The sequence below is a fragment of the Manacus candei genome, unplaced genomic scaffold (assembly GCF_025592945.1).
Source record: "Manacus candei isolate 608988 ecotype Guabito, Panama unplaced genomic scaffold, ASM2559294v1 h1tg000035l, whole genome shotgun sequence".
Classification (NCBI taxonomy): domain Eukaryota; kingdom Metazoa; phylum Chordata; class Aves; order Passeriformes; family Pipridae; genus Manacus; species Manacus candei.
In genome coordinates, this window is record NW_026138083.1 from 3,703,577 (window position 1) to 3,730,209 (window position 26,633).

The following is a 26,633-nucleotide window of genomic DNA, read 5'->3' on the forward strand; positions in this document are numbered from 1 at the left end:
CATTGGTTTACATGTAATTACAAGTTATGTAGATGTTTATATGATGGTTCATGCTTTTTATCCATATATTCTGATTTACAGGGTGTGCATTAGAACTAGAACTTCCTTAGATGTACATTGTAATTTTTTCTCACCCCCCCCCCCCACATTCAGGATAACTGCACTGGAAATATGCACACACACAAGTCAAATCTTTAATGGTATCCAGAACTCTGCATAAGCTGCATTTTTATAGCAGCTGCAGAGATCAGGGAAAGGCACCAATTTTCTTAACAAGACAAGACCACAGTTAAATTTTTAGATCTAAAAGGGAAGCAAAACCTAAGATTAAAAATGTTGGTAACTTAGATAATCCATAAGGTATCAAAATAATGCAACAACTCTTCTCTGAATCAACATAAAAATACATTTTGGATTTGTTGAGAGGTTAGGTCACATTTAATTCTTCAGTGGACATGACAACCACGAGCCCCAGACCAACTTCAACCTTTAAGGAAGGAACATGTCCAACTTTATTACCTGTATGGATTTGTTCCAAAGTGTTTGGAATGCACTGTGAATGCCACCACACATCAGAACCAGTTCAGTGCTCGGCTCTGTGACTCACTGATTAATCTGATGTCATGCTATGAGTGGGATTTATTTCCATCTTAATAACCTTTTCTTACTTCTCTGCACAGCTTTTGATAATCTGTAGCTCTAACACTGCAACTCAGCTGGTCACGAGCCCTTTCATGTCCTTCCCACACGTGTCCTTTAACAGTACTTCAAATATTTCACTTTAAACTGCCCATTAAAGACAATGTGGCCTTCACAGGGCGGAACAAAAAGCTCCACATGATGGGAAGACATGGAAAAGCTTTAATGAGGAGCTTTAAGGAGAGAAAGACATGAGTTTTGTAACTATTAACAGCTTTGGCAGGCTGTACTCTTAAGTGCCAGCCATCCAGGGTTTGAGGAACTTTCTTTCCAAGGATCAAGTGCCAGCTCACACAACGTCCAAGGGCCTTCCCGGGGCCGGCGCCGTAAAACACACGGAGAGATGGTCACCAACACAAACTTGGGACTGGAAACGTTCCGGTCACAGCTAAAATCCTACAGGAACACTGCTAACTCATGCACCCCTACTGCAAAAGGAACATACAGCACAAAGTGAACTATGGTACCCAAACTGACAGCAAACACCTCCACACCTGCCCGGCCTCGGTTTACGGCTCTCAGGGAATGGCCACACTCGGCATCGTAGGAACAATCTGGAGATTGGAGACCAAACCGATGGGAAAAACTTTGGGAGAGCTCGACATCAACTGTTAGAAAACACAGACAGGACATTACAGAGATGGGGAAGCCACGACTGCACACAACCTCAGTGTTCACACCGCGTCATAAATCTGTGAAAATCATTTAACTACAAAACTTTAGGTAGAAAAATAACTGTAGATCTTGTCTACACGTGTTATTCACATGGACTATTATTAACTGCTTAGTCAAGATACAGTGCAATGCCTCTTTGAAATAAACTGCAAAGAGTCCAGAGAGAGAAAGAGCAAGAGTACCTCATTCATTCCTGGCATTTCAGAGTAACGGAGTATGGAATATTTATCCATGGAGGTAAGTCAGAACAGCTACTGTACTTCCAAATGGAGCCCAACTTTAGTTCATGTTCACTTCAAGCACAGCCAAAGTCCTTGAGATGAGGCAAGCCAGAAGCAAGTTATCTAGACCTCAAGGAACTTCTCCTACACCTTCAAATACAAATCTTAAATATGATCACAGCATTTTCATCCAATAAAAGAATAAGCCGAAGAAAGAAAAATAAATGTAAACCAAGTTTATTTTGCTTTTAAGTAGTGTTCTTTAAGCACTACAGCATGGTAAACAATGTAAATTAGTATAAGTCATCTCAAAAGCCAGTTTTTTTGTTTGGTTTTTTTTTTTTTTTATTTTATGAGTTGTTAAAAAGATGCAGCCTATTCTAACAGGATAAATATTTTAACCATTTCACTTCGAGTTAATGAAGGCTCACAAATGAGCAACACTCCTCATTGAGGAAAACAAAAAGCTGTTGTCGACAAAGCGACAGCACACACACAAAAACAAAAGAACTGTGTAAAAATAACTAACTGTACTGTGTTCCCATACTCTTCAGAAGTTGCTTTACAATGGGATGATATGCACATGATCTTGCTGCAAACTTGCCATACAACTTGCAAATACACGTAGCCTACAGCCTTACCACTCGGTCCAAAAAGCTGCTAACTGCTCAGAACAAAGGCAGCACTAGAATCCTCTGCTGAACAATGAATTCAATCTGCTTTACTCTTCACCTTTTCTCCTAGACTGCAGGACAGACTAGAAAGAAAAACCGAATTTAAAAAAAAAAAAAAAAAAAAAAAAAAATCGATACTCTTACAGGAAATTGGATTATTTTGCAATATAGTCTTTTACAAGTTAAACGTTTTGCCTATTTTTTTTTTTCCCCTTAGCCACAAAATGGGCATGAAGTAATTACTTTGAAAATGCCTTAATTTTCAACTTCATGCAAATCTAAATAAAGATGACCAAACAAAAGCTTAAACAATGGAAGGATATTTCACAGAAAATTTCTTATACAAAAAACACATAAGAAAAAAGGGCCACTAGGTGACATTTTAATTTACAAATTGGCATCATTTTGGTCAACAAATATCCAAGTGCTGTTTTCTTCTATCACAACAAAGTAGCTGTACAGAAGGAAAACTGCAAAACTTGTTTTATTTTTGTTTTTAATCGCACATCTCCTCAGGAATTTCATGTGGATTAAGGATGCCGGGTACAGACATCTGAAGTTTATGTTTCTCCTCTTGAGCCTGTCGAAGGGCTGTTTCTCTCTCCTCTAAGAATAAGTCTGATGTGTCTTCACCTGCAAATTCCTGTATAATTCACAGAAAAACATTAGTTTATTGTCAAATGCTTTAGGTAGAGTTATGAGCTTCCAAAATGACAAGGAAAACATCTTCCCATCCCCTGTTTGCTTGGATTTCTGTTCCTAAGGTCAGAATTAATAGAAAGCAATGCAAAATAATTGAAAATTCTCACCATATGTTACAGAAAGGGATGCTGCATTTACCCAGCATTTGGAGCAGAATCATGATAATTAAAGCAGAGAATCATTACAATTGTGAAACACCTGACAATTGTCATCTCAAAACTAATTCAAAACTCTTTCCTACAGTCTTAGAATTCTAGCATCTTTAGAAAAATAAAGGCATAGCATTACTGCAACAAATTTCAAAACTGGTCCAATTTCCAAGCAGAACTGAAACAAAATCTGGTTAAAAATCAACTTATAACCTGTTTGAGTAAGTTCTGCAGCTGTCTTAGACACTGGAATTGTGTGTGCAGCTAAAATACAAGTGATGATGTTTAAGCCCAATTTATAAAATTAAATCCCACTGAAACAGATTCCATGGAACACCATAAACCATTGGACAGAGTTCTCAGTGCATTTTAAAAAGCTGCAAAGAAACTTGTATCTCTAAGCAAACACGGAATGAACACTGTCCAAGCTCTTTCCAACAATATCCTGCTGAAAACTGGTTTCAATTCCTTGAAAAAAGCACACCCAACATACCTTGATTTGGACCAGGAAATCCCTTAGGTGTTCCTTGAAGGCAGGAATATCCTGGTTTAAACTGAACAGTCCTGTTACGAACAGCTTCACCTGGGCACTGACAACAAACACATCCATTAGTATCCCAAGGTGGAAGAGCCCACTCAGAAGCACCAATGAATCATGGCAGACTTACTCTTGCAGGTGAGGAAATGCAGACTTGAGGAGATTGGCCACATACTCCTGGATAAACATTTGGTTGTTCACTGGATTCCCAGGGTTTAGGGGAGTACTGATCTTTCCCTCTTCTACCAAGTTGAACATGTAGGCCAGGATTGATGCATGCATTGTCAAACCTGCAGGGACCAGAGCCAGGCACACAGGGATTAATTCCCAACAGGATGTGCTCCGTTATTTGATGTTCAGGAGGCTGGTTTTCCATCCCCTGTCTCCCCCAGAGAACATTCCTACCTGCAGTGTGCGAGGTGTCCGTCACCACGGAGAAGATGTGCTGGAGGATGTCGCAGAAATACGTCTGGTAGAAGCTCTGGGCAGCTGTCTCCTCCTGGGCAACGTTCTGGAGCAGGGTATAAAGGATCTGAAGTCCTGCAAAAGAGGGGTTAAAAAAAAAAACCAACCACTTAAGTTACCAGCTGACCAATATCTGGCCTTTCCCAAAAGGACACAGATACGCCGAGAAATTCTGGTTGGCACCAAAAATCCCAGCACGGCATGTGAGGGCTCTGCCGGGCACTAGAGGGCACTGCTGCCCTGACATGGCCCACCCCTGCAGCTGCATTGGCATATCATTAGCAAAAAGGGCAAATCACAGCACTTAATGAGGGAAACCCTCTGCCCAGGGTTTGCTAATTAAGCAAGGGAAGGTGTTTTAATGTCCAGATTTACATGGAACTTAAATAACTTTCCCAGGTGAAACACAACTGAACAGTATCTTCTCCAATCAGTGAAAAAATACCAACTCAGTGGTTTCACAGGTTTTTTTGTAGCACCAGTTTGAGCTGGGGCATTCATTCAGCCACTTCAGAAGAGTGCAAGCAGACACTGTAACACTGCTCCCCCTTCCAGCTACAGGAATGAAACAGCAACCAAGTATCTCAGCCCATTCACGGATACCTGGCTGACACCTTGGAGCTGAGAGAGAGGAATATTATTCTTGTGCAAATCACATGACTGATATGCCAAGTTCGACTAAAGAAAACAGCATTTGACCAGGAAACACCTGATCTGCATCAAACACTGCCATTTACCTGTATCTGCAACGTTTCTCATTGTATGTTTGAAAGCCCAAATAATAGAGTCCAGAACAAGTTTGAACTGTGCAGGTGGAATGGCCAGGAAGGCTGGGAAGCAGTGAGAATTTACAGCCTGGAGTAGCAAGAAGAAGTTTGTTCTATGTTCAGGATATTCTTCAAAGTCCTAGAAAGAGAAGGGGAAAGAAAAGTCAGGTCTCCTGAAGTTCCATCTTAAGATTTTCTGTTAAGCAGAGCAAGCCAGTAGCTTGACACAGAACAGCACTGACATCCCAGGTTTAAAGGCAAAGGTTACAGTTCTCTGAGTTTTTCCCCACCAAAGCTTGGCAAGACCATCTTCTACAGTGACACAACACTGAAAGGCTGAGCCACAGTGTGTCAGGGCACAGCCTCAGTCACTGCTCAGGCCACAGACACCACACAGAGAGACTCAAGCCTGGTTAGGCACCAAAACTGCCACAGGGGTCCAATTTCTGGTTACACCCTGCTGGCAAAGTAGCACTAATTCAGTGGTGGTGCTCAAGTGTTGTGCAAATACACCTGGCACACTGAAGCACAAGGACTGCATCAGTGAGGAGATACTCAACATGACTGATCAGTGCCTGTGTTCATAAACTTAAAAGATTTATGGATTCTAGCAGTTAGTCCTACACTGACACTTGACTGTAGCACAGTCCTCCTTCCAGGAGAGGCCCCAGAAAAATTACTGATGATTTGAGCAGAAATTTCATCAAATTCAAGTTCGTGACTGGCAAAAAACCAGGGAGATGATTCACAAGACACCAGGATGGAAGCATTCCAGGGGAGATGCCTTGTCCTGAGCTGAAACGTAAATACCTTGTTGATCATGTTTAATGTGCACTCAAAGACAGCATCGAAGATCTGAGGTATTTCAGCAGTGATGTGCCCCCCCAGCTTGTTGACAATGATGGCCATGGTGCTGAGCACCTCGGGCTCCCGCGCCGCGGGCACGTTCCGCTGGTAGTCGATGAGAACTGCATCCAACAACGGAGGAACAAAGTTTTCAGCTACCTAATTGGAAGAGTAAACCGTGGTTATGCAGTGCAGCTACGGAGCAAAGGCTCCAGCACGTGGTTCCTAAGGAAAAGGGTTGCCTGGAACTCAACGGGGAAGTTGAAATACGTTCCCATCCTCTGTATCCACCTTCCCACAGGGCTCTTAAACCTCCTTGATTCCCTCCAAGATCACCCTCAGCTAAAAACTGAAGTATCTCAAACATAGCCAAGTTTACCTCTCCTCTCTATTTTACAGACCTCCTGAAGCAAGTTCTCCTGTGACCAACTGGTTCAGTCAACAGAACACAAACCAGAGCTCTTCCCAATTCCGCCTTAGGAGTTATTTGTACAAAATGCATCTACTTACCATCTGTGGATCATTGGACCTGCTCACCCAGCCAGAAATTAGTTTCAGAGTTTCCCTTTTTACAGTCCTCATACTTCTAATCAAGGGCTGCTTTGTTACCATTTCACCTGGAAAATTTTAAAGCTTCAGTTAATTGTGTGAGGTGTAAAAAAAACCAAAAATAGAAGATTAGGCTGACATAAACAGAACTGAGAATGCTTGATTTTTATATCCAAATTACAAAGACTGTTAAAGGCTTCCTTTGTCTTTAATCTTCACCAATTGTAAAGACATGCTCTGAGGTGACTGCAATCCCAGCAGTTGCTGGCCAAGGAGAACACCAGGCCTACAGCCCCAGCAACTGCTTCCTAAAATTCACTGTGTCTGACAAGGACAAATTCTGGCCATTAGAGCTGCTGAATGAAAATGTATTGATTTCTCAGCCACTTTTCTTCTGAATTCTGAGAATCTACTTCAAGGTAAAGCAGCTGCTCCGTTTCCAAGTTCCATTTAACATTCCCATTTCCAGGTATCATCGTCTGCATCATCCGAGAACCGCTCGGAACACAGAACTCAACAACTGACTCATTTCATCTTGTAATGAACCACCACAGAAGCACCTTCTGCTGAGACACCACAGGCCCTTATTTATCTGGTAAAAATAGCTATGTGAGGTAATTGATAATTCCTCCTCTGTGACTTGAAAGCCTGGTTTCTCCTGACTTTTGAGGCCTCTTCACTCACAATTCTGCAACGCAGCTCGGGAGCAGCAGAGTCTGGTACAAAACCTGCCAACAGCTTCTGAGGAAATGGCTGGGATTCTATTTACAGAGAGGCTTTTAACACTCAAAATCAGAGTCAGCTCCAAGAACACACACTACTTGGTCTCAGCAAGATGCCTATTAATTCTAAGTAAGCATCTCCACTGTTCTCAATCTTCCTTAAACCTTCTCATTCAGAGATGTTTTTTCCTCCCTCTAAAACTGGGAGTTCTTTATTTCAATACAACGACTGGTTAACAAAGAGATTGAAGCAAGCACTTCCAATTCTTTTCTACTTTCCCAAACAGTAAATTCAGACAGTGACAATAACCTAATTGGGATGTACTTTGAAACCTGAGGGCAGACACTGCTTACCCCCCATCTTCAGGAAGAACCTGGAATTTCTTACCATTAGCCTGAATAGCTGCAGAAATATTTTCACTTAGGCACTTGTACACATTCAGCATATCTAAATAAATTCTTCCAAGCTGAATCACAAAGGGGTGGCCAACTGCTTTACACGCTCTCACATTGGTTTTCAGAATGCTACCAAGCTGCTTGACTGTTTCAGGATCCTTTAGGATATCAACATTCTGTTAAAAAAAAATTAAGAGTTCATATTGGTTAGTGAATACAACTGCCCTGTGGCTTTCAATATAAAGGCCTGAAGTTGAAACAATTTGTCTTATACACTGCCTTAATGAACACATCATTGACATTCATGGACTTTACATACATATATATATATATATATATTTATATATACACACACTGCTCTTTATTTCATGGCACTTGCCAGTACCCACAACAGAGTCAGGATAAAACTTGAAATTATTTCATTCTGCTCGTCTGCAGAAGTATTTTTGCTGCAGTGGTAAAAGTATTACTCTAGTTACAGAAAGGGAAAAAAACCTAAGGAGATTAAGAAGGTGAAAACCAAAGTGGTCCAAAGGAAATGCAGTGGAAATGGTCTTTTTTTAAGAGGGAAGTCAGAGTAAGAAAAGTAACTCAAGCTCACTGAAGTTTCAGGTTCTTAATTAGATTAACTGCAAATGGATTGTCTCTTGTGCAGTGTCAAGACTGCTGTTCTTTAAGTATTTTGGAAGACTGGAAGAGATGGAATGTAAAAGTAAGAAGTAAAGACACGCTTTACAGTATTTTTAGCATTATAACTTTCCTGTTATCCAAAAAGATAACCCACTCAGCCAGGTGAAAGGCCTTTAAAAATCTACTGAAAAAAAAAATCTACTCTGTGCAGTAACAAAAAACTGTGCTTTCAATCAGATTTAAACAAATATTTTGTCATTTAAGTCTCCTCTCTCAAAACAGCACTTTCATTGTCACGTCAGTGACTGTTTTTAGCCATCATATAGGGAAGTCCACCCCAGCTCTGTGCACTTCATGTGAAAATATGCAAAAATAAACCATTTAGCAGCTTTTCACCTGAACATGGAAGACATTCAGAACTTGTGAGCTCACCTTTGTTGCCTGCTGGATGATGCTGTCCCACACCTGGTTGGGCAGCAACATGTACTTCTCTATCAGGTGCTCCTGCACAGTCTGGTCCGTCTGTGCCCCGATCATGTATCCCACTGCTTCGTAAAACGTGTGCACCTGGGGGGGAAGCAGCAGCACAGCAAGCAGGGAGGTTAAAAAGGAGGGAGGAAAAACTTTAAACATAGTCAGACATGTTTAAAAACTGGCTTCCATTGCTCCTGGAAGTGCTTTTTTCCAGATGCCAGATCCACTCTGCCTGAAGTTCCAGTATGTTATTGGAAGATCTCAGTGTGTGTCACATGTGAACACTATTCTCTCTTCCAGGACACATTTCCCCTTCCCTTTTGGTTTAGTCCTCACCCCCTCCTCCAAAAATACAACCACTGTCCAAATATACTGTTATAATATAGTATTGTTCTTTCCCAAAGCAGAAGCACTGAGTTAAGATTCAATGTCTTCTTTTCAGGTTAAAACATTCCAGAACTTAAAAATTCCAACTAAATGACACTTTAATTCCACTTCCAAGCATTTCCAAGTAACATCTCAAAGCAACCTGGGCTATTTGTCCCCTAACAAAAACCTAAGGAATATAATTCATCACTGGAAAAACCCCTGCCTTTCCCTAAGAAGCACCTTTCCATCAGACTTTAGGAATCACCCACACCACTGAACCAAAACATACCTGCTGTGGCTGAAGGTCACAGATGATTGTGTTGATGTTGTTCAAGATTTCATCAATAAATGGCATCACCTCCCCCACCTGCACCTGGACAAAATGCCGGCGGCATTTCTGTGCTATTTTGATGAAGGTATCACAAGCCATGTCCTGGACACCATCGTGGGTTTCTAAATCAGATCAAGGCAGTTATTGCTTTGTGTTTTCTCCCCTACACGTGTCTATGTATAGGTATATATTTTTTTTTAATAATTATAACAACAAATAAGAAAAAAAACAGATAATTACCATGCATAAATTCAAACAGCTTGTTGACTACTGTCTTCAAGAATTTCCAGTGAGCTCTCAAAAACCGAGGGTATTGACCTACTATATACATTATATTTGATGCAATAATGGCTTTATTGTCCTTTCCTCGCTTTTGTTCACACAGTCCCAGGAGATCCTGCAACACAATAGATTCTTGGTTTCCTCCTCAAGTTTGTCCAGTTCAATTAAAAGCACTTTAAGCATAAAATCCTCTAAGGAGCTACATTAAAGTGGTTGCCATAATCAAGTTCAAAACCCAAATTAAGAAATAAAAAAAAAACAAATGAGTGGTTTAAGATTGGGGTGATGAAATCATTTCAGTTTCAGACAAACCCAGATCCCTGTATTTTAAACTACAGAATCTCCATTTTACATAACTAAAGATTCCTTCAGGGAGGAGTTCCACAAGCCTCACAGTCCTCAATACTGTCTGAGTGGTTGATATCAATAAAATACACACTTCACATCAAACAGAAGATATTAAACTAAATCTTCTGTATGAATTCAGATGACCTGTTAAAGGTCCATTACTCTTGTAAAAATATTATGCACATATTTACAAATATCTGAGTTTTATTAATGGATATACAGAAGACAGCAAAGGAGCATGGTGCTAGGCTAGTTAAAATAGTGGGTTATTGTGCCACTCTCCTGTATTTCATCAATGATCCCTTTCCAGCTCTTCTGCATCCTTAAAGAAAAACATTTCACCATGAACTAAGGCTGTTTGGATCTATGCATTCTTCATGGCTAACAAATTTATCAGCCCCAAATTCAGGACAGAAGATCTCCCACTCATTTATTCTCATCACCCTGCATTTCTAAGAACACAGAGCAGTGTTTCTGTACACTTGGTTTCCTGAGCATGGACTCTGAAGTGTGACCAAGGTGTTGGTTCTGCTCCAGGATACCTTAATTACTGTAACCAGGAACCTCTTCTCATCCTCTTCGTGCATCGCGCCGCTGATGGAGCCAATGGCCCAGCACAGGGTGTTCAGGTTTTTCCATGACCACTCTGTCCCATTCACTTGATTGTGAAGTTTTTCAGTCATAATTCGTTCTGTGTCTGCATAGTCCAGGTGTGTAAGATAAACTGAAAGACATCAACGTGGGAACAGGGCACATTTTAAAGCAGCTGTTGGATCGTAACTCTGTAAGCAGCTGAATAAAAACACAGTGAAACTATCAGGCAATTGCAATGCTCCTCTGCTGAACTCAGGACAAAACTGGATAATAATTTAAACACAAATTTGTTGAAACTGTGTTTTAAAAGATGGACAGTAAATTTTATAGAGTTTGCCTGCGTGTGATGTTTTGCTGAGATCCCTCAGAACAATGTGGAAAGTGCAAATCAATGAATGTCTCACATACCAGTCAAATCAGCAAAGCTGCCCAGTTAAATTATTACCCAAAGGCATCTGTACTGATGGTCTATAGGGAATATGGGATTGGCTTCCTATGGGGGGACATTAAACAGCCTCTTTGCCTCTTTATTTCAGTGTTACCAAGCCTGCTGGTGCAATAACCCAGGGATAACATGGAGCTGATGCTCCTGAACAGGCCCAGGTGGAAGATTCAGGTATCACAACTCAGACACTTGCATCAGCCCCTAATAGGATTAGTGTCTCCAATATACAATCCTAAATCCCAGCAAGTCAAGAGCAATTTAAGGCCAGGTTCAGAAATAGATTTTTACTGGACCACAGAAAACAGCTTCCACCACATTCTCCCTTTTTTTTTTAAGTGAATCTTACGAGATAATACATGATAAGCAATATGAACCAAATCTGCATTTTCATACAAATAACCCTGTATCTGGAAATACAACCAAGGCTCAGGACATACAGTAATTGTTTTAATACAATAAATCAAATGTTTAATACAATAGTACTAGAGTTTTTCACATTCCATATGAAAATGTGGACAATTAGAATAATTAGAACAATTAACCTCACACTGGCTGCACCTGCACCAAAAGGACAAGGGTGAGAATAAAAAAATCCACAGACACTTTGCATCCCCCACAGCTTTCCCACAAACACTCCCAGTGCAAAAATCTGTTATTAAACACTCAGTGTTCCCATTTGCACTTGATAAAAAATATTTAGTGTGTAAGTCTGGTGTCCTAAATATCTGAAAACTCTACTCCCCTCACTCCCTCAACTGTCAGTTGGGACTCTGACGTTTTTTACTTACCCCGAAACCCCCCTAAACGATCCCTGCAATCCACAGGCACAAATTCCAGCCAGTCCACTTACCCAACGTTTCTCTCATGTTTTTATACAAGTTTATGGAGTCTGTGTCCTTCATGAATTCCCGAACTACCTCTCCTTGATCGTTCTCCACAACCAGGACTTCCTCAGGCTTGGCCATGCGGCTCACCATGAGCAACCGGACCTGGGGACAGAGAAAAGGGAATCCAGCTCTCACACAAAAGCACTCACAGCATTCCCAGAGTTCCCACAGGTGTTTACAGAGCACTCTGGCCAGGCAGTCTCAACCATATAAAAGGTTATATATCCAGCTCACACACAGATTCTACAGAGAAATATCAACTAACAAGCCTTTAAGAATGGAACCTGCTGACCTCTCTCTCTCTCTCTCCATGAACCAGCTGGGTAGTTAAAAAACCCCAACCTATGAAGTAGATAAACTTTTTAGATTCAAAATGCCTATGTCATAGTAGGGGTCTTTTAAAGATCACTTTTCCCAAAAGCAGAGGTTTTTACTCCAAGTGTAACACTCCAGCCTTTCTGTTAAAAGAAACCGTTTAACACTGATTTATTTTAAAATTAAGTCTTACTTTAAGTATCTTAAAAAAGTTGAAACACCATACTAACTCTTGTTATACAGTGGTGTCACCTTAAGTATTTTCACAATTGCAGCTGATTACAGAACTAGAGCTGAAGCAACTACCGACTACCCAAAGAAAGGGGAGTTTTCTCAGGTCGCTCCTTGCACGAGGCAAAAATCTTTACTTCACCAACAGTATCTGGATCTTTCCAGTGCCTTTCCTTAAGCCTGGATTACCTTGGACAAAACAGGCAGGTAAAGCTGCCTCCTTGGAGGAACATCGAAGTGTTGGCTCCCCGAAAGCAGCGGAGAAGCAGATGTTGAGAACGGACTTTCCCTGTAGAGCTCAGCAGCCAAATGGTTCCAGTATTCAAGACAAATCTTGAAAATTTCAGTTTCTTCAACTTCTGATACCAACAACATGTAATGAAGAGCCTGGAAAAGAGTGTGGTTTGAACAGCCCATTACTGATTATTTATCCACATTGCTTCAAGTTCAGTGATCCCCAATCCTGATAAAATGTCAAGAGTTTGGAAGAAGAGGCAGCAGCACTGCAGTGACATCACTTACAAGTCAGAGTCGTGACTGGCAAGAGCAAGTCACAAACAAGGAGTTCTGTCAATTATTGTTATTTTCAAAGCATGCACAGATTTTTAGAACTGAAGGAGCCTAAAGACATCTTAAAAAATGCCATCACCAAAGCAGCCTGTTTGGAAATTATCAAACCCGTGGCCTCTGGAGCTTCTGCAGGGCATTGCCAGAGCCTCAAAGCGCTCAACAGCTGGTGTCAGGGATTGCTATTCTCAACACTCTTACTGCTGCTTTGTTCTGGATCCTTTTACCCTGCAATACTGCTCCTTTGCTTCCCACAGAAGTCATCTGCCAGGACTCTTTCAACTTCTTTACAGACAGAACAACGAGAGCAGGCTGAGAGGGGAAAGCCACCGATGCAATTCTGACAAGCTGAGACACCAACCATAGAAATCAGAGCTACACAGACAAACATTTTTTGCCTAAGCTTATTTTTCAGTTCCCTGGTGATAAAATCTGAAGACACTTTCACAGCTTAGTTACTAGAACAACTTGCAATGTTTTAGAAGATAAAGATCTTATCGAGCATCAAGAGAGGGATTTAAAGCAGCCATACATTCATTTAATACACATCAATTCCTCTTGGTAATTTCACTTGAAATAACTGATGTAGCTTCCTTCACCAGTCCAATGAATCTGTGGAACAACTTCAGGAGATCTAGTGCATCCAAAGTGCAGGAATAAACAGGTTAGAATGACCTGTACCAGGTTCTGTTATACCAGAATGTATCAAGTTAAATCTGCAGCCATTTTAGGCCAGCCTAAGTACTTTGTTAAACATTACAACATCCTGAACAAGACTACAGTTGTTGAGAATCAAGCTTCATAAATACCTGGTTTAAAGAAGAATTTAACACAGTTATGCTGATGAGGAAGGAGGCCAATACCTAAAAATTGCACTTTGATTTGCACACAATTGCAAAGGACATGCAAGAGCTTCAGGGATTTAAACAGGTCTTTCTAATACAGCAGCAACCTGAGCCTTGAGCTGTGCTCACCTGATTCCCAGTTACTTTGAACACTTACTACCTGCCAATTCGAGAATTATCTGGGAACTGCTGGCAGTTGTTCTTTTAAACTAAAAAAGTGATACCCCCTCAATTCTAAATGAGCCACAGTTTGATATTTGCAACCAAATTTACTAAGGGTTAGGGTTGAGCACGATGATTTAAAAGTTGCAGTGAGTGTGAAAACACACTTGCTTACATTTTTAAGCTGGATAAAGCAAGGAACTCACCTCCATTAGTGTTTCCCTCAGATTTAATCTTTTCTCTATAAGTAGACCATGTTCCTTGAGGAAGGTGCAGAGGAACAAACTGAGATTCTGGATGAAGTTCTGTTCATCATCTTTGCCATTCGAGTAAGCAAGTCGGATATTGGTATTTAAAGGAAGCATCTAACAAAAAGGATAGAGGCACAATCAAGAATTTCCCTTTTTATACAGAAGAACTATTGTGTATCAGCAAATATTTTGCTCTTTTGAGGAAAAAAAAAAAAAAAAAAAACCTTCTGTTTTTCATGCAGAACCTCCCAGCATTGCAAAGAGAGGAAAAAACTGTCAAAAAACCCCTTTAACCATCTACTTGTGATGCAAATACAGTGAGGAAAGTTACAGACTCATGCACCTGAATCTGAACTGCTCAGAGGGGAATCATAAAATATATATAGAATTTCATGTATGGTTTTATATGATAGATATTCCAAAAATTAAACAGCAACTTGCAGAGTGTTGGGTCAGTTTAAGCCTTAAGAAACACATTTTGTTGTGCCTCTCTCCACTTTCTGCACCAGACAGCCCAAGTGCTCAAAATTAATTAGTTAATCAAAACAACATAGTTGCAAATGAGTCACAAAAATACACTCAGCATCTTCTGATCACACCACAAATACCAGTGAGGAACAATACTTGTCCTATCAGGAAATCTGGTGTAATGGATGTAAACTTGTCAACAGCAGTAGGTTTTACAGAAACCGGTTTTTGGGGCAGTCAAAGAGAGATTTATTAAAAAAAAACCATTACCTGTTTTAACTGCATCATGGTCAGTGTAAAAAGTGTTACAAATTGTTCTTCATATTGGCTTACACTGACCCCTGCAATCTCTGTGAGGCACTTCAAAGAGACGTTTCGAAACATGGGAACATTTAAGAACTGTCGAGAAAGGAAAAATAAAGAGCGTCACAGAAGTGTTGCACTCAAAAAAAATTAAATACAAGCTGCAGAACAGTTAAAAGGAATCCTCTTTTTTTTTTTTTGCAAGAGTACCTTGTATATTAGTGTGCTGATTAACTTGGTCTCAAATATATATCCCAGAGGAATCCAGTTCAGAAATCGTAGCAAAGTTTCCAAAGTTGCATGGACTAAGGGAGCATTTTGGGAGTTTTCCTGTAAAGGACCAGCAGTGTTTATGACATTGTGACACTGTTAGGCAGGAGAGGGGGCAGAATTTTTAAAAACATCAGTAAAGAAATATCACTTACCATCACAAACTGACACAGCTGAAATATCTGAGAGAATTCATTGCACATGCTGTAAAAAACCAAAATAAATTAAAAATAAAGCATTGCCACATCATGAATCAAAATATATACATATGCACACAAAACAGGTCCTGAAGACCTATGTCTTGCATTCACAAGCCACCTGGTTTTTACCCACTTTCATGGTAATAATGCATGTTTTGAAGTAGCTTGAAGCCTGTGCCTGCAAATTCTGGCTTAGGGAATACAATGTGTTAGAAGGGGAGGAACCATCAGTCAACAGATGCTGCTTGCAACAAGGTAGAAATCCCTGCCTGTACAATAGTGAGACATCCCTGCTTTAAAGAAAAACCAGCTGAAATGGAATTAGACATCTGTAGGTGTTCACACAAAGTGAGAGCAACTGAAACAGCAGCAAGCACAAGGTCTGCCCTGTTAATTAAGCTTAAATGTATATACTTGCCTGTCTTTCAAATGCTTAGCTTTTACTTGAGTGATCTGGCCACTGGAAAAGTCAAACACCTCTTCACTCAAGAGTTTGAGGATGACCATGTTGTTCTGACAGAGGCTCTCACTAGTCCTGCTGGCTCCCACAATGTCACTTATAAAGGTTGGCCAGTGCTTGGGCCATTCCTGTTTCAAGATCTGCAAAGCGAAGCAGCCAAAGGTGAGACACGGGTGCCAAAGGCAGGGACTTCACAGCAAAATTCAAAGTTTTCTGAACTCCAGCTCACCTGAACGAGGATCATATTCAGTTTGCCAATATACACTTTCTCTTTCTGCAGGAGAGAAGAGACCAGTCAGGTTATGCCCAATACTCCCCTGCCTCGCCCTCCCCTCAGAAGGATTCACTTACTTCTACACATGTTGGGTCAGACGAGGTCTTGATAATTAGGCCGACAACATATTTTTTAATACCTGCAGGAGAGGTAGGAATTTATTTTCAACAATGCCACATATCACTGATGTAGTTACAAACATTTCTGATTTCAGACCCTTTGCATTTTTAAAAAGAAACACCTGTCAGGACCATATTTGTTCGTGTCAGTGAGCTAAATGAAAAAAAATTCAACTTTACCAATTCTGCCAGAGGATATTCTGGATGTACAAAATTAGTGAATTCTAGTTTACTGCCTTTTTTTTTTTGCTTACACATCGATCATTTGGTTATGTTTCTTCTAAAGGTGTTTTTAAACGATTTTAGAGTTTTCAGCTCCACCACAGAACCAAAAAAACCCACCATGGTAAGAAGCTACATGGCCTGAGGTTTCATTTCGCCACCTAATGCTCAGGTCCCTCCTCGCCATTAACCTCTCAACCACTGCAGCCATGGAAACAACGGCTTTCCAAGGGACTTTTCATCCCAAACCCACGTGACTCCCAAGGAAAGGAGGATCTGAAGTCATGACCTTGGTGAATATTCCAGCAGTTCCACCCCAACCCAGCTCTGACCCCACGACCCATCTGAGCACAGCGGGGATTCAACCCTTCGAACCGGGCAAGTGTTTTCTTGCCACAGGGAAGCGACATCCCAGAATAGGTGGATGTTTTGCCAATCAAATCCATGAACCCAAAACTCTGGTTTCAATCATTTCTCCAGCAAGACAGTCAACTGACTCATGCAGGCAACATGTTGAAGATTCCAGAAAAAACTGTCACTGTAAGAGTGCCTTATGTTGAAGGCATAATCCACTGTGTTAAGTTTTAAAAACTTGCCTAAGACTTCAGCAAATTTAGTCTTTTTTTTTTTTTTTTTTGGATTTCAGGCCTAAGCAAGAGGATTAAAAGAGACAGTTTAGTAATTGCATTCCCATGAAATCTGGCAAAACCAGATCTAGACTTTGAGGCATTAGATAGGAACCAGACAGGAGTTGTTCTGCAGGTAGTTCCAATTACAAATGAAACTATTCATCATCATCAACTGGGATCAATTCACAGTACTCCAGTTATTAATAAAATAAGTAGCACTGTCAGTCCCTGGGCAAGAGTTATTACCAAGCACTAGTCTGACATCATAGGCCTGTTCTAGTGTTTTAAAGCTAAAAAATCAACACACTTTGCTGAAGCATTACAGCAATTCACAAATGAGATATGGAAGCTACCAAAAATAGGATGGAAATAGGTTTGCAGAGCCAGAAACTAAACTATCATAACTGTCTGCCAAACCACTAAGGGAAACCTACTGTTGCAACTCTTTGCATTTCAAAAAGGAATTAAAAAGTTAATATTGTTCTTAGAGTTCTGACTGCTAATTTATGTTATTTTCCATCTTGCTGCATCAATGGAATTGTGCTGTTCAGGAACAATTTGAATATTATGTTACCACTGATCTGGCCTTGAGACCAGCAGACACAAACAGCTGCTCTGCTCCACAGCTTGTCCATCAAGACAATAAAAATAAAAGTAAAAATGGTCCCCACAGCTCAAAAGACAACCTAGAAAGTTTGCTCCTTTTCATGCTGCAGGCTGCTGAGGTCTTCCAACGAGCAAAGTCATATTCCTAATCCCTTAAAAGCAGCAGCTATCCAATTCTCTAATGCTCTTTTTGGCTTAAATGTAATTTTCTTTTTTTTTTTTTTTTTTACCTCAAGTGGTTCCTGCTCCACATTTAATAACTCATTTCTTTATGATCCCATAGGAAAGGTAATTCTCAGCAGAACAAATATATGTCAGCTTTGTTCTGACAAAAATCAACACGCAGGCTCATTACCATTTTTCAGCAGGATACATCAAAAAAAAAACTGCTCCAGGGTAGAGGTCCATGGGATGTGCTGAAAGTGTTTTGGGAACTTCAAGGGAAGTGCTATTTTAGGGAGGCAGGCACAGCACATGCACCAGCCACACAACCACTGCCTAGAAGGTCTCCTTCCATCACAAGCAGCTGAACGAGTTTGAAGGTGGCAACAACACAACTGCCAAGTTCAGACCCTTCCCTGAGCCAAACAGGAAGAGACAGAGACATTCCTGGAAAACAGACCTTCCAATAAAACAATAAAACGCAACACACCAGCCACAATACCCAGGGCACGCTTCATGTTCTTCAAAGACCAGCTGATGTTACAACTGCACTGAACTCACAACAACCTGCAAGCAAAGGGAGCAGATCCTGTTTCCCATTCCAAAACTTTCACTGCAACAGAACTGGCAGTTCTACCACCTGCTCGAGTTCAAGGGCTAAACTGAGAAAAAACCAGAGTTAACAAGGAAGTTCAGCAGTTAAAACCTTTCTTAAACCAACTTTGATGTCTCAGCTAAGCTGGTAGGGAAGTGCCCAGGTGAGGAACATCTTTATCAACAGCAGATCATCAAAATATGTCCCAATTATCAGAAAGGCTGGACATGGTCACTGTCACCCCACTGGTGGCATTTTCTAATAAGTGAAGCATGAGAAGTACTTGAGTACAAAGTACAAAAAAAAAAAAAAAACAAAGGCAGGACAGAGCAAGGACATGAACTCGAGGCCTTACAGAACATTCCTGGATGTACATTAGACACTGAAGGCCTTCTGTGAAAGTTCCTTGTCTCCAGAGAGGCAAACATGCACTAAAACTGAAAACTTCCCAGAGGAAAAGTTGTTTTCCCAGGTGAGCCCGAGCTGTGCAACCGTTTGAGCTGAGCTGGGACAGTGAGGAACATCAGGATATCCAACCTCAGCAACTTCTGGGGTCTAAACTTGAGCAATATCCTACAGTTTAACCTTTGGATGTGCTCTGAGAAGCAATGACATCTCATGTACCCTCTGCACCCTGAGCACAGGAGTTCCTGCCATGCCCAAACACAGCAGGTAGCCATGAACTCACACACATCCTTTTCTACGGAGCACAAACACTTCACAAGTGTTGAAAATTCCTCTGGCTGGTGCTGCAGGTATGAGTTCGTGCTGATTTTCACGCTAATTTACTAAAATTAATAAATTCTCTGCTTATATTGAAGAATAATAGGCATAAATTAAGCAGGTGGGCAATGTAACTCAGTGTTATTTTGCAACCAAAATTAGAATTTCACATGCTGAAGCCAAGTTGTCCCCTCTGGGGATGTTTGTATGCATTCACACTTACACTAAGCTGTTTAAACAGTCCCAAAATGTGGTTAAAATACCATCTTATTTTTAGTCTTGAACAATGCTTTCCTGTGTTGTCCCAAAAACCATCTTTGCCCCTTTAGTGGTGAACCAAATCGAGCCATAATCTCTTTGCTTTAAAACAGCAAAGTCATGAAAACTCTGGAAAAGAGTCTGTCTTCCCACACAGACACAGAAGTGCCATGTAGCTCATTCCCCCTTCATTACACAGAGAATTAAAAATCATCTCTTCACGAAGCCAGGCCAGAAATTTCCATTAAAATATCCAATCACTCCACAGAAAAACCTCTTCTACAGCAGCTTCCACTACATCAAAAAGCTTCACTCTCAACTCCACGGCCTTCCTGGGAGACACTGAACTGCCTCTCTCGGAACACTTCTCATTTTGAAATGAATAAAAGGAAGAAAAAAAAAAAAAAAGCAAGTGAGAAGTTGTACAAGCAATTTGGGTTTCATAATGAAGAAGTGCTTATCCACTGCAACTCCAAACACTCCAGACAAGCTCCCTCTCTGTTCACAGGAACAGAATTTCATTTCACAATGGAGGATTAATGAAATGTATCACTGAACTGAGGACCAGGATTCCTTTATTCCCAGGCAGGTTTTCACACTGTCACAAAATCCTTTTGAGACCACAGCACTTTAATAAATGCCATCCTTTGTGAGTATTATGCAACAATTGACTCCAAAGGATATCAGAGTTTAAAGCAATTTCATATCACCTCAATAAAGTGAGAACTTTGGCAGTGATGGCACAATACCCTGGAAACAAGCCAAGTTCAGCACTGTTGGGGATGTTCTGGAATATGTCACTCCCTGAGTGAGGCCTGAATGAAAACCACATGACATCATTTGTGTACATGTGAGAGCCATTCCAAGCACTCCCTGGAGGACTAAATAATCACAAAATCAAGTCTAACCCATCACTCTGGTCTTGTCTCAAGGCTGAACATGCAGGCCAGGCATCTGATCTCACTGAATTTCACCCCTTAAACTCCACTTTTGTCTACAAAACCCATTGGTTCAAACTGCCAACTCCAAAAGCAAACAAACAAACAAAAAAAAATCAAGAACAAAAAGCAGAGTAATCACATCAGTATTTTAGAATTGTAAACTGATTGTTCTGCCCAGTTCCTGCTTTATAATTATGGAAAGACACAAATGAACTTTTGCAATTCTCAAACAACGATACCTGAGGAACAGAACAACTTTTCACTGAAGTTTAAAAAGGCAGCAGGGCCAGAAAAGCTCAAGACCAAGAGGTGTTTTAAAATAAAAGCCAACTTCAGAACTGAGTTTCAAGCCTAAAGAACACATCTGAAGAAAGCACTTTCCTACTTGCACCTGGAATTCCAGGCTGGAAGCTGAAACCTCCCAGCACTCAGACAGAAGCAGCAATAAACCTCTGGCTAAACTCAAGTCATTCTGATGAAGAACTGAGAAAAACAACAACAAAAAAAAATCTAAAAATAAAGTTACAGATCAGGCTTTGTAATTAACAACATTGTTTTATTTCCCCCAGTGAGTTTCAGGAAAGTTGTTTCAAAAACTTTTTTCATTCACTGACGCTTTAATTCAGTTCTGCTCTTGACTTCAACTCCTAAAGACTACAAAGGGGAAACAGCATTTTTCTCTTAAATGCCTTTACTTTCATCCTAACCAAGAAGAAGATTTGTCACGTGCATTTACTACACAAATCAAACAGACATGTAGAAGACATCTTTTATAAATTAAGATATGAGGTAAAACTAACAGATTTGAACCCTGCATGATTTCCTTTGTCACTGAGCATTCCTTTGTCAGACTGAGTTTCAGTTTCCTGCACACACATTTCATTACTTACACTTCAAACAGGAAAATCTTGTCAACCAAAGAACAACTGGAGTCAAGGAAACCTCAATTTACAATCTGCCAGGTAATCAAACCACCTGAATGAGCTCTGCAGCAGTTCTTTTGTACCAGCCAGTACCATCAGCCAAAAATAAAAAAAAAAATATCAAAAAACCACCACCACAGACCAGATTAAACTGGATTAGAGATGGAACAGATTCTGCCTCCCACATCACTGAGGCCAGGATGGATCAAATGCCACAGTACACGAAACACATTTGGTTCTTCTTCTGCTGATGTACAAGAGAAACCACACGAGTAAAACCCAGCTGACCCAGTTCCCCTAAAACAGCAGGAAGGATTTTTTCCCCCTCTGGAGGCATGGAAGTCAGGAGAAGTTAAGAATAAAATATACCCCAAGCTGATTGCACAGCTACAGACAGTAACTTTATTTTGCACTGTAACATATCAAGCTCTAGTTATGGTAGTTCTTGACCTCATCCACCACCACTTCTCAGCTATTCTATGCACTTGAGTGTCTCTGAGACTTAAAATTCCTGCATTACATCCTGGATCTGGCACTTGTTCAGTTCCAAACTATCAAGTAAGAACATCTCTCTGTCAACTATTCTACCACAACTCCTTCCTTTCTTCCTGCTCTGCTACCCCAGCAAAAAACAAACTTCCAGATGCTGAAACTAAGTGCTCAGAGTCAGGAGTGCAACCAGATACTACTAAGTTGAGACACTCTAATTATTAAAAGCACACAGAAGAGTTAACTTTAGTTAACTAAGGTGCTGTTTTAGTGCCTCAAAAGGGCACAGTAGTGTCTGGGCCTCAGCTGAAGCTGTTCCCTAGAAACCTTCCAGTCAAACAGCAGAATGAATGGAAACTCCACTTTCACTTTTGCTTTCCAAGAGAGCTACCCTTTATCTGTGGGATGGGGGGATAGGTGAGCAGCAAGCACAAAAATGTGAAAGTCTCTCTCTACACATATTTTCATCACCATTTACTCTTCTGTTTTAAATAATATAGTTCAGGACCTAAGCACTGGCAGTAAAAATTTAATAAAAGCTCACAGCAGAACACAAGAGATTTGGAGTAACTTTAGTGAGTTCCAAAAGCAGCCTTTAATAAAAAGCCAAGTATAGAATGGTGACAACATTCAATATCACGAATTTAAAGCAGTTTTGAAGTCCAAGTGATGATGACTTGGCACAAAACCATTTGAACAAGCACCAGTCCTGTACCACTGAGGCACCTCCATTTACTACAGCCAACAGCTAAAAGCCAGCACACACTGCAACCTATGAGGGAGGTAAAAAAATCCACAAACTAAACAGTATTTATTTTAAGACTTCCAGATTCCTTGCAGTGATGGGAGAAGGCAGGTTAATCACCCTACACTGCACCAATTACAGTAATCTATACATGACCTGTATATACACTCACATGCACTAAAACCAACTTTGGAGAATCACACTGCCTAGGATGAGTGATCACTAATAGGTAAAACTGTGCATTTCCTTAGTGTTTCTATTTTAAAATAACTCAGAAAGGTTACACAGATCTACACATGCTCCCAGGTGGAGCCCAAAGTCTACCAGGACATGACAGAACCCTGCTGGGGCTGCACACACAGCCCAGAGAGGCTGAAGGAAACCTTCCGTGCCAAGAACAGAAAAATCAAAGCCTCTAGCTCCAAACCAGCAGCTCACCTCAGATGTTTCAAAACCATCAGTCACACCTTTTTCCCAAACTTACAGAATTTCAGGTGCTCACCACCCCACTGAGACCACAATCACAAAAAGATGTGATTTCATCATCCAGAAAAGCTCAGGTAATCTTACAACAGGACAAAAAGTCACTAAAATTGTGTCTGAAGCTGAAAATTACTTACACAGGGACTGACAGTCTGAATCTCAGTTAATACCCAAAGTTATGAGGAGAAGAAAAATCCCTCCCTACCTTCGCACTGGTTCCTTGGAAGAATCTTCCATCTTGTTTTTATCACATTTTCCAAGATTTGCAGCCCATAATACTGAAATTGGAGAAGAACAAAATGTGAGTACATTACTGTAGGACTAACCAGCTTTCAGGACTCTCATTCAATCAGACATTCACACTTAACATCTAAGGCTTCAAGATTATTAAGCTAACGATTTTATTAAAAATATACGTCTATTCACCCATTTACTGAGGTTTCATGCATTGTATTTTCTTGGTTTATTCTTGGCTATACTATGTCCTGCTGTTTGATCATGCTCACACCAGGAGGGGGGAAAACCAATAATGGCAAGCCCTCTGGCAGACAATTTTGGGTATCTGGAGAAGCAGCAGCCAGATATGAATTTGCATCATAAATGACTGCTCCTATTAACACAACCAGGCTCCTAAAATATTTAGCAGCTTGGATGGTGTCTCAAGCTTCCTATTGTTCCTCTAAGAGCTGGAAAAAAAGAAATCTTGTCTTAGCATCACATGTCCTGACACTGGCACTTCCTAAAGAAAAGTATTTCCCAAACTTCACTGGTGTGTTACTTTAGGAACAGCAAGACAACCCACAGGTTTATTTTATTTCAATACCCACCCCAATATGGCAGCTATTTTCTACTATTTAAAGATGAACTTTTGTGCTCAGTCAAAGAACAATTTAAAAAAATGTGAATAAGCTCTTGGAAATCATTTTACCTTTCAGGAATTCCTTCCTATGGAACCCGTCATGTTTGCCCAGAAATCAGTAAAAAGGCCATTTCCCTCTGCCCATTTGTCCCTACTGCCAACTCACAGTAACAGGGAAAGGAGTTTGTGATGATATCAAAGAACTTTAATTAGTAAAACCCCATTAGCATGAATGGACAGGAGAGAAAAGGGGACGAGGACTTTCCCCTTCACTTTATCTGCAGTGGATTAGGAAGAAAAAAAAAAAACTAAACAAAAAAACCCCAAAAAACCACATCACATCAAATGCCTGAAAGGTAAACTCGAGTTTTCACAGTTCAAAGTTTGGCTGAGAATAAGAGTTCCTCTTTAAAATGGTTAGTTGTTACACAAAGTAGGATCAGTAGCATTTCCACCAAAGGGATCATGGAAACTTGGGTTTCATTACAAAAAAACACAATGTAGACTGTCCCAACCTACATTGCATTAAAATGGCATTTTTGCTGTTCTCATCTTGACATAACCTACAGCCCTCTGCTTCTCTACCTGACCCCACTGCCCAGGAGATTCCACATGCATGTCCTACATCTGTAAAATATTCTGTCACCTTCCAAAATCTTGGGCACCAAGAAAAAAAAACCAACAAAAAACCAAAACATGGATTACAGAAAGTTGGCAGGGTAATTTTTTTCCCCTCCATGGCCAGCAGCAAAAGTTTATCAGTTCGATTTTTAACCTGTAAATTGACTTATCTGACAGAAAAGCTAAATGAAATCATGGGAATTTTCATGAAAAAAGCATTGTTAAGCTAAATGCTTCCCAGGAAGTGATTTCAGCCCCTGCTGTAAATTTTTAGACACATCTGCAACTGATCCAGGCTCCCAATACAAAATATACTTACAAAAGCCCCTAACAGTGCTGACAGGATGAATATTTACATCAGACAGTGCTAACTTTCCTGAGGCAGATCTGAACCCTAGTTAAATGTCTATAGTCTAGAGGAACACATTAATATTTCTTTCAGGTGACAGCTACCCAAAAACGTTAATTTTGCTTTCAAACTTCTTTCCATAAGTGAACTTATTTAGCTTAATAACCAGCTTATTATTAGCTTAATATCCATTAACCAGAATGGCAAGTCTAGTTTAACTCTACAAAAGCACCAGATGACCAAAGTTAAATGAAAAGCCTGAGGACAAACTAAGGACAGACCACATCTTTAAGTCCTTTTTTTTTTTTTCCCCTAGTTGGTATTTCCTGGAGTCAAGAAAAGGACAGACACCTCCAGCAATTTGCCACACCTACCCCTCATTATCTGCTCAAATATCTCATTTGGATTCATGGACCTTAAACTCTGAACCAGGTTCATGCTGTCGAGGTTTCTACTCCTTTTCTACACGTGTGACTTCAGCTCTGCCCTCTGCAGTGCCCTGTCACCTCTTCCTCACTCCTAAAAACACTCATTTTTCCTTGTACTCACAAATAAAACTGAACAGGAGCAGGAATAAATAAAATCTTTGCATACAACCTTCACCTGCACATCCTTCTTGCCATACCATGTTGGAAGGTTCTGCCTGAACATCCTGAAAGGTTTTTTTACTTTGTTTTTAAACTTCATTTGACTTGGTGGTTCTAATTTTTTCTATTTCCCTGACAATTAAGATACACCAAGCCCAAAAAAGCCACTGACACCAATTCCAAAACTTCATCAGCCTGCCTGAACATCCTGCAGGGGGCCTTTGGGGTTGTTTACTTGGTTTTTAAGCTACATTTGACTTGATGGTTTTAATTTTTTTATACTTCCCTGATAATTAGAGACACTAAACCCCCCAAAAATCACTGACACCAATTCCACAGTGCTGGCATTTGAACTATCAGATTTTTAATCAACTACTCCAACAGTACAACCTTAACCTGCACATCCTTCTTCCCTTGGAAGGGCTTCTTCATTCTGCCTGAGCATCCTGCAAAGGGCCTTCTGGGGTTTTCTTACTTTGTTTTTAAGCTTCATTTGACTAAATTTTTGTATTTCCCTGATAATTAGCCCCCCAAAAGTCACTGACACCAATTCCACAGTTCTGCCACTTGACCTATCAGGTTTTTCCTCAAGTGCTGCAACAGCACAACTTTCACCTGGATATCCTTCTTCCCGTACCTGCCTGAACAACCTGCAAGGGTTTTTTAGTTTGTTTTTAAGCTTCATTTAATTTGATGGGTCTAATTATTTCTGTTCCCCTGACAGTGAAGACACACAAGCCCCCCAAAAAGTTGCTGACACCTATTCTACAAAGTTCTGCCACTTGAACTACGGGATTTTTAATCAACTGATTAAAAATAGGTTAAAACAATTTTGTGAACAACACTTTGCTCTTGCTTTGCTTATTCCTAACTCTCTAATTCACTGCCCAGTTATGAAGATGAGGGACAGGTAACAGCAAAAACTCCAAAAAAAAAAAAACCAAACCAAAAAGGCACGAAAAAAACGATCCCTATGGTAGAAATTTCTATGGCACCCTTATTACTTATTTTTATGCACCGAATCCCTTTCCCTCCCACCTCCCAAGAACCAAAAAAAAAAAAAAAACAAACCAAAAAAAAACAAACCAAAAAAAAAAAACAATTGATGAACAGAATTCAGTTAAAGGGAATCAAAAGGGTAGACCTTGTGGAGGCCTGCCGTCAAAGCCTAGCTGTGTCAAGTTGCACAGGAAGACACCCCTTTTCTTCCTAT

At 40.4% G+C, this 26,633-nt stretch overlaps 2 protein-coding genes across 5 annotated transcripts in view; both read right to left on the reverse strand.

The window, feature by feature from the left end:
* The window catches only part of USP34 (ubiquitin specific peptidase 34), a 147,118-nt gene that overhangs the window by 111,422 nt on the left and 9,063 nt on the right, over nucleotides 1-26,633 (reverse strand). The gene's annotated exons all lie outside the window — the stretch shown is intronic.
* The window catches only part of XPO1 (exportin 1), a 33,745-nt gene continuing 8,928 nt past the window's right edge, over nucleotides 1,817-26,633 (reverse strand). For all 4 annotated transcript variants that reach the window (XM_051792976.1, XM_051792978.1, XM_051792980.1 and 1 more), the window contains exons 4-25: nucleotides 23,210-23,282; nucleotides 16,187-16,248; nucleotides 16,065-16,109; nucleotides 15,794-15,975; nucleotides 15,331-15,379; nucleotides 15,116-15,235; nucleotides 14,873-15,001; nucleotides 14,090-14,248; nucleotides 12,499-12,696; nucleotides 11,727-11,865; nucleotides 10,380-10,561; nucleotides 9,448-9,604; nucleotides 9,166-9,329; nucleotides 8,466-8,600; nucleotides 7,396-7,579; nucleotides 6,247-6,353; nucleotides 5,701-5,895; nucleotides 4,861-5,029; nucleotides 4,064-4,198; nucleotides 3,789-3,948; nucleotides 3,614-3,710; nucleotides 1,817-2,912 (exon numbers count right to left, since the gene is read on the reverse strand). In XM_051792976.1, coding sequence (XP_051648936.1) covers nucleotides 2,766-2,912; nucleotides 3,614-3,710; nucleotides 3,789-3,948; nucleotides 4,064-4,198; nucleotides 4,861-5,029; nucleotides 5,701-5,895; nucleotides 6,247-6,353; nucleotides 7,396-7,579; nucleotides 8,466-8,600; nucleotides 9,166-9,329; nucleotides 9,448-9,604; nucleotides 10,380-10,561; nucleotides 11,727-11,865; nucleotides 12,499-12,696; nucleotides 14,090-14,248; nucleotides 14,873-15,001; nucleotides 15,116-15,235; nucleotides 15,331-15,379; nucleotides 15,794-15,975; nucleotides 16,065-16,109; nucleotides 16,187-16,248; nucleotides 23,210-23,282 — 2,988 coding nt within the window. In that variant the 3' untranslated portion in view covers nucleotides 1,817-2,765. The remainder of the gene's footprint in view (nucleotides 2,913-3,613; nucleotides 3,711-3,788; nucleotides 3,949-4,063; nucleotides 4,199-4,860; nucleotides 5,030-5,700; nucleotides 5,896-6,246; nucleotides 6,354-7,395; nucleotides 7,580-8,465; nucleotides 8,601-9,165; nucleotides 9,330-9,447; nucleotides 9,605-10,379; nucleotides 10,562-11,726; nucleotides 11,866-12,498; nucleotides 12,697-14,089; nucleotides 14,249-14,872; nucleotides 15,002-15,115; nucleotides 15,236-15,330; nucleotides 15,380-15,793; nucleotides 15,976-16,064; nucleotides 16,110-16,186; nucleotides 16,249-23,209; nucleotides 23,283-26,633) is intronic.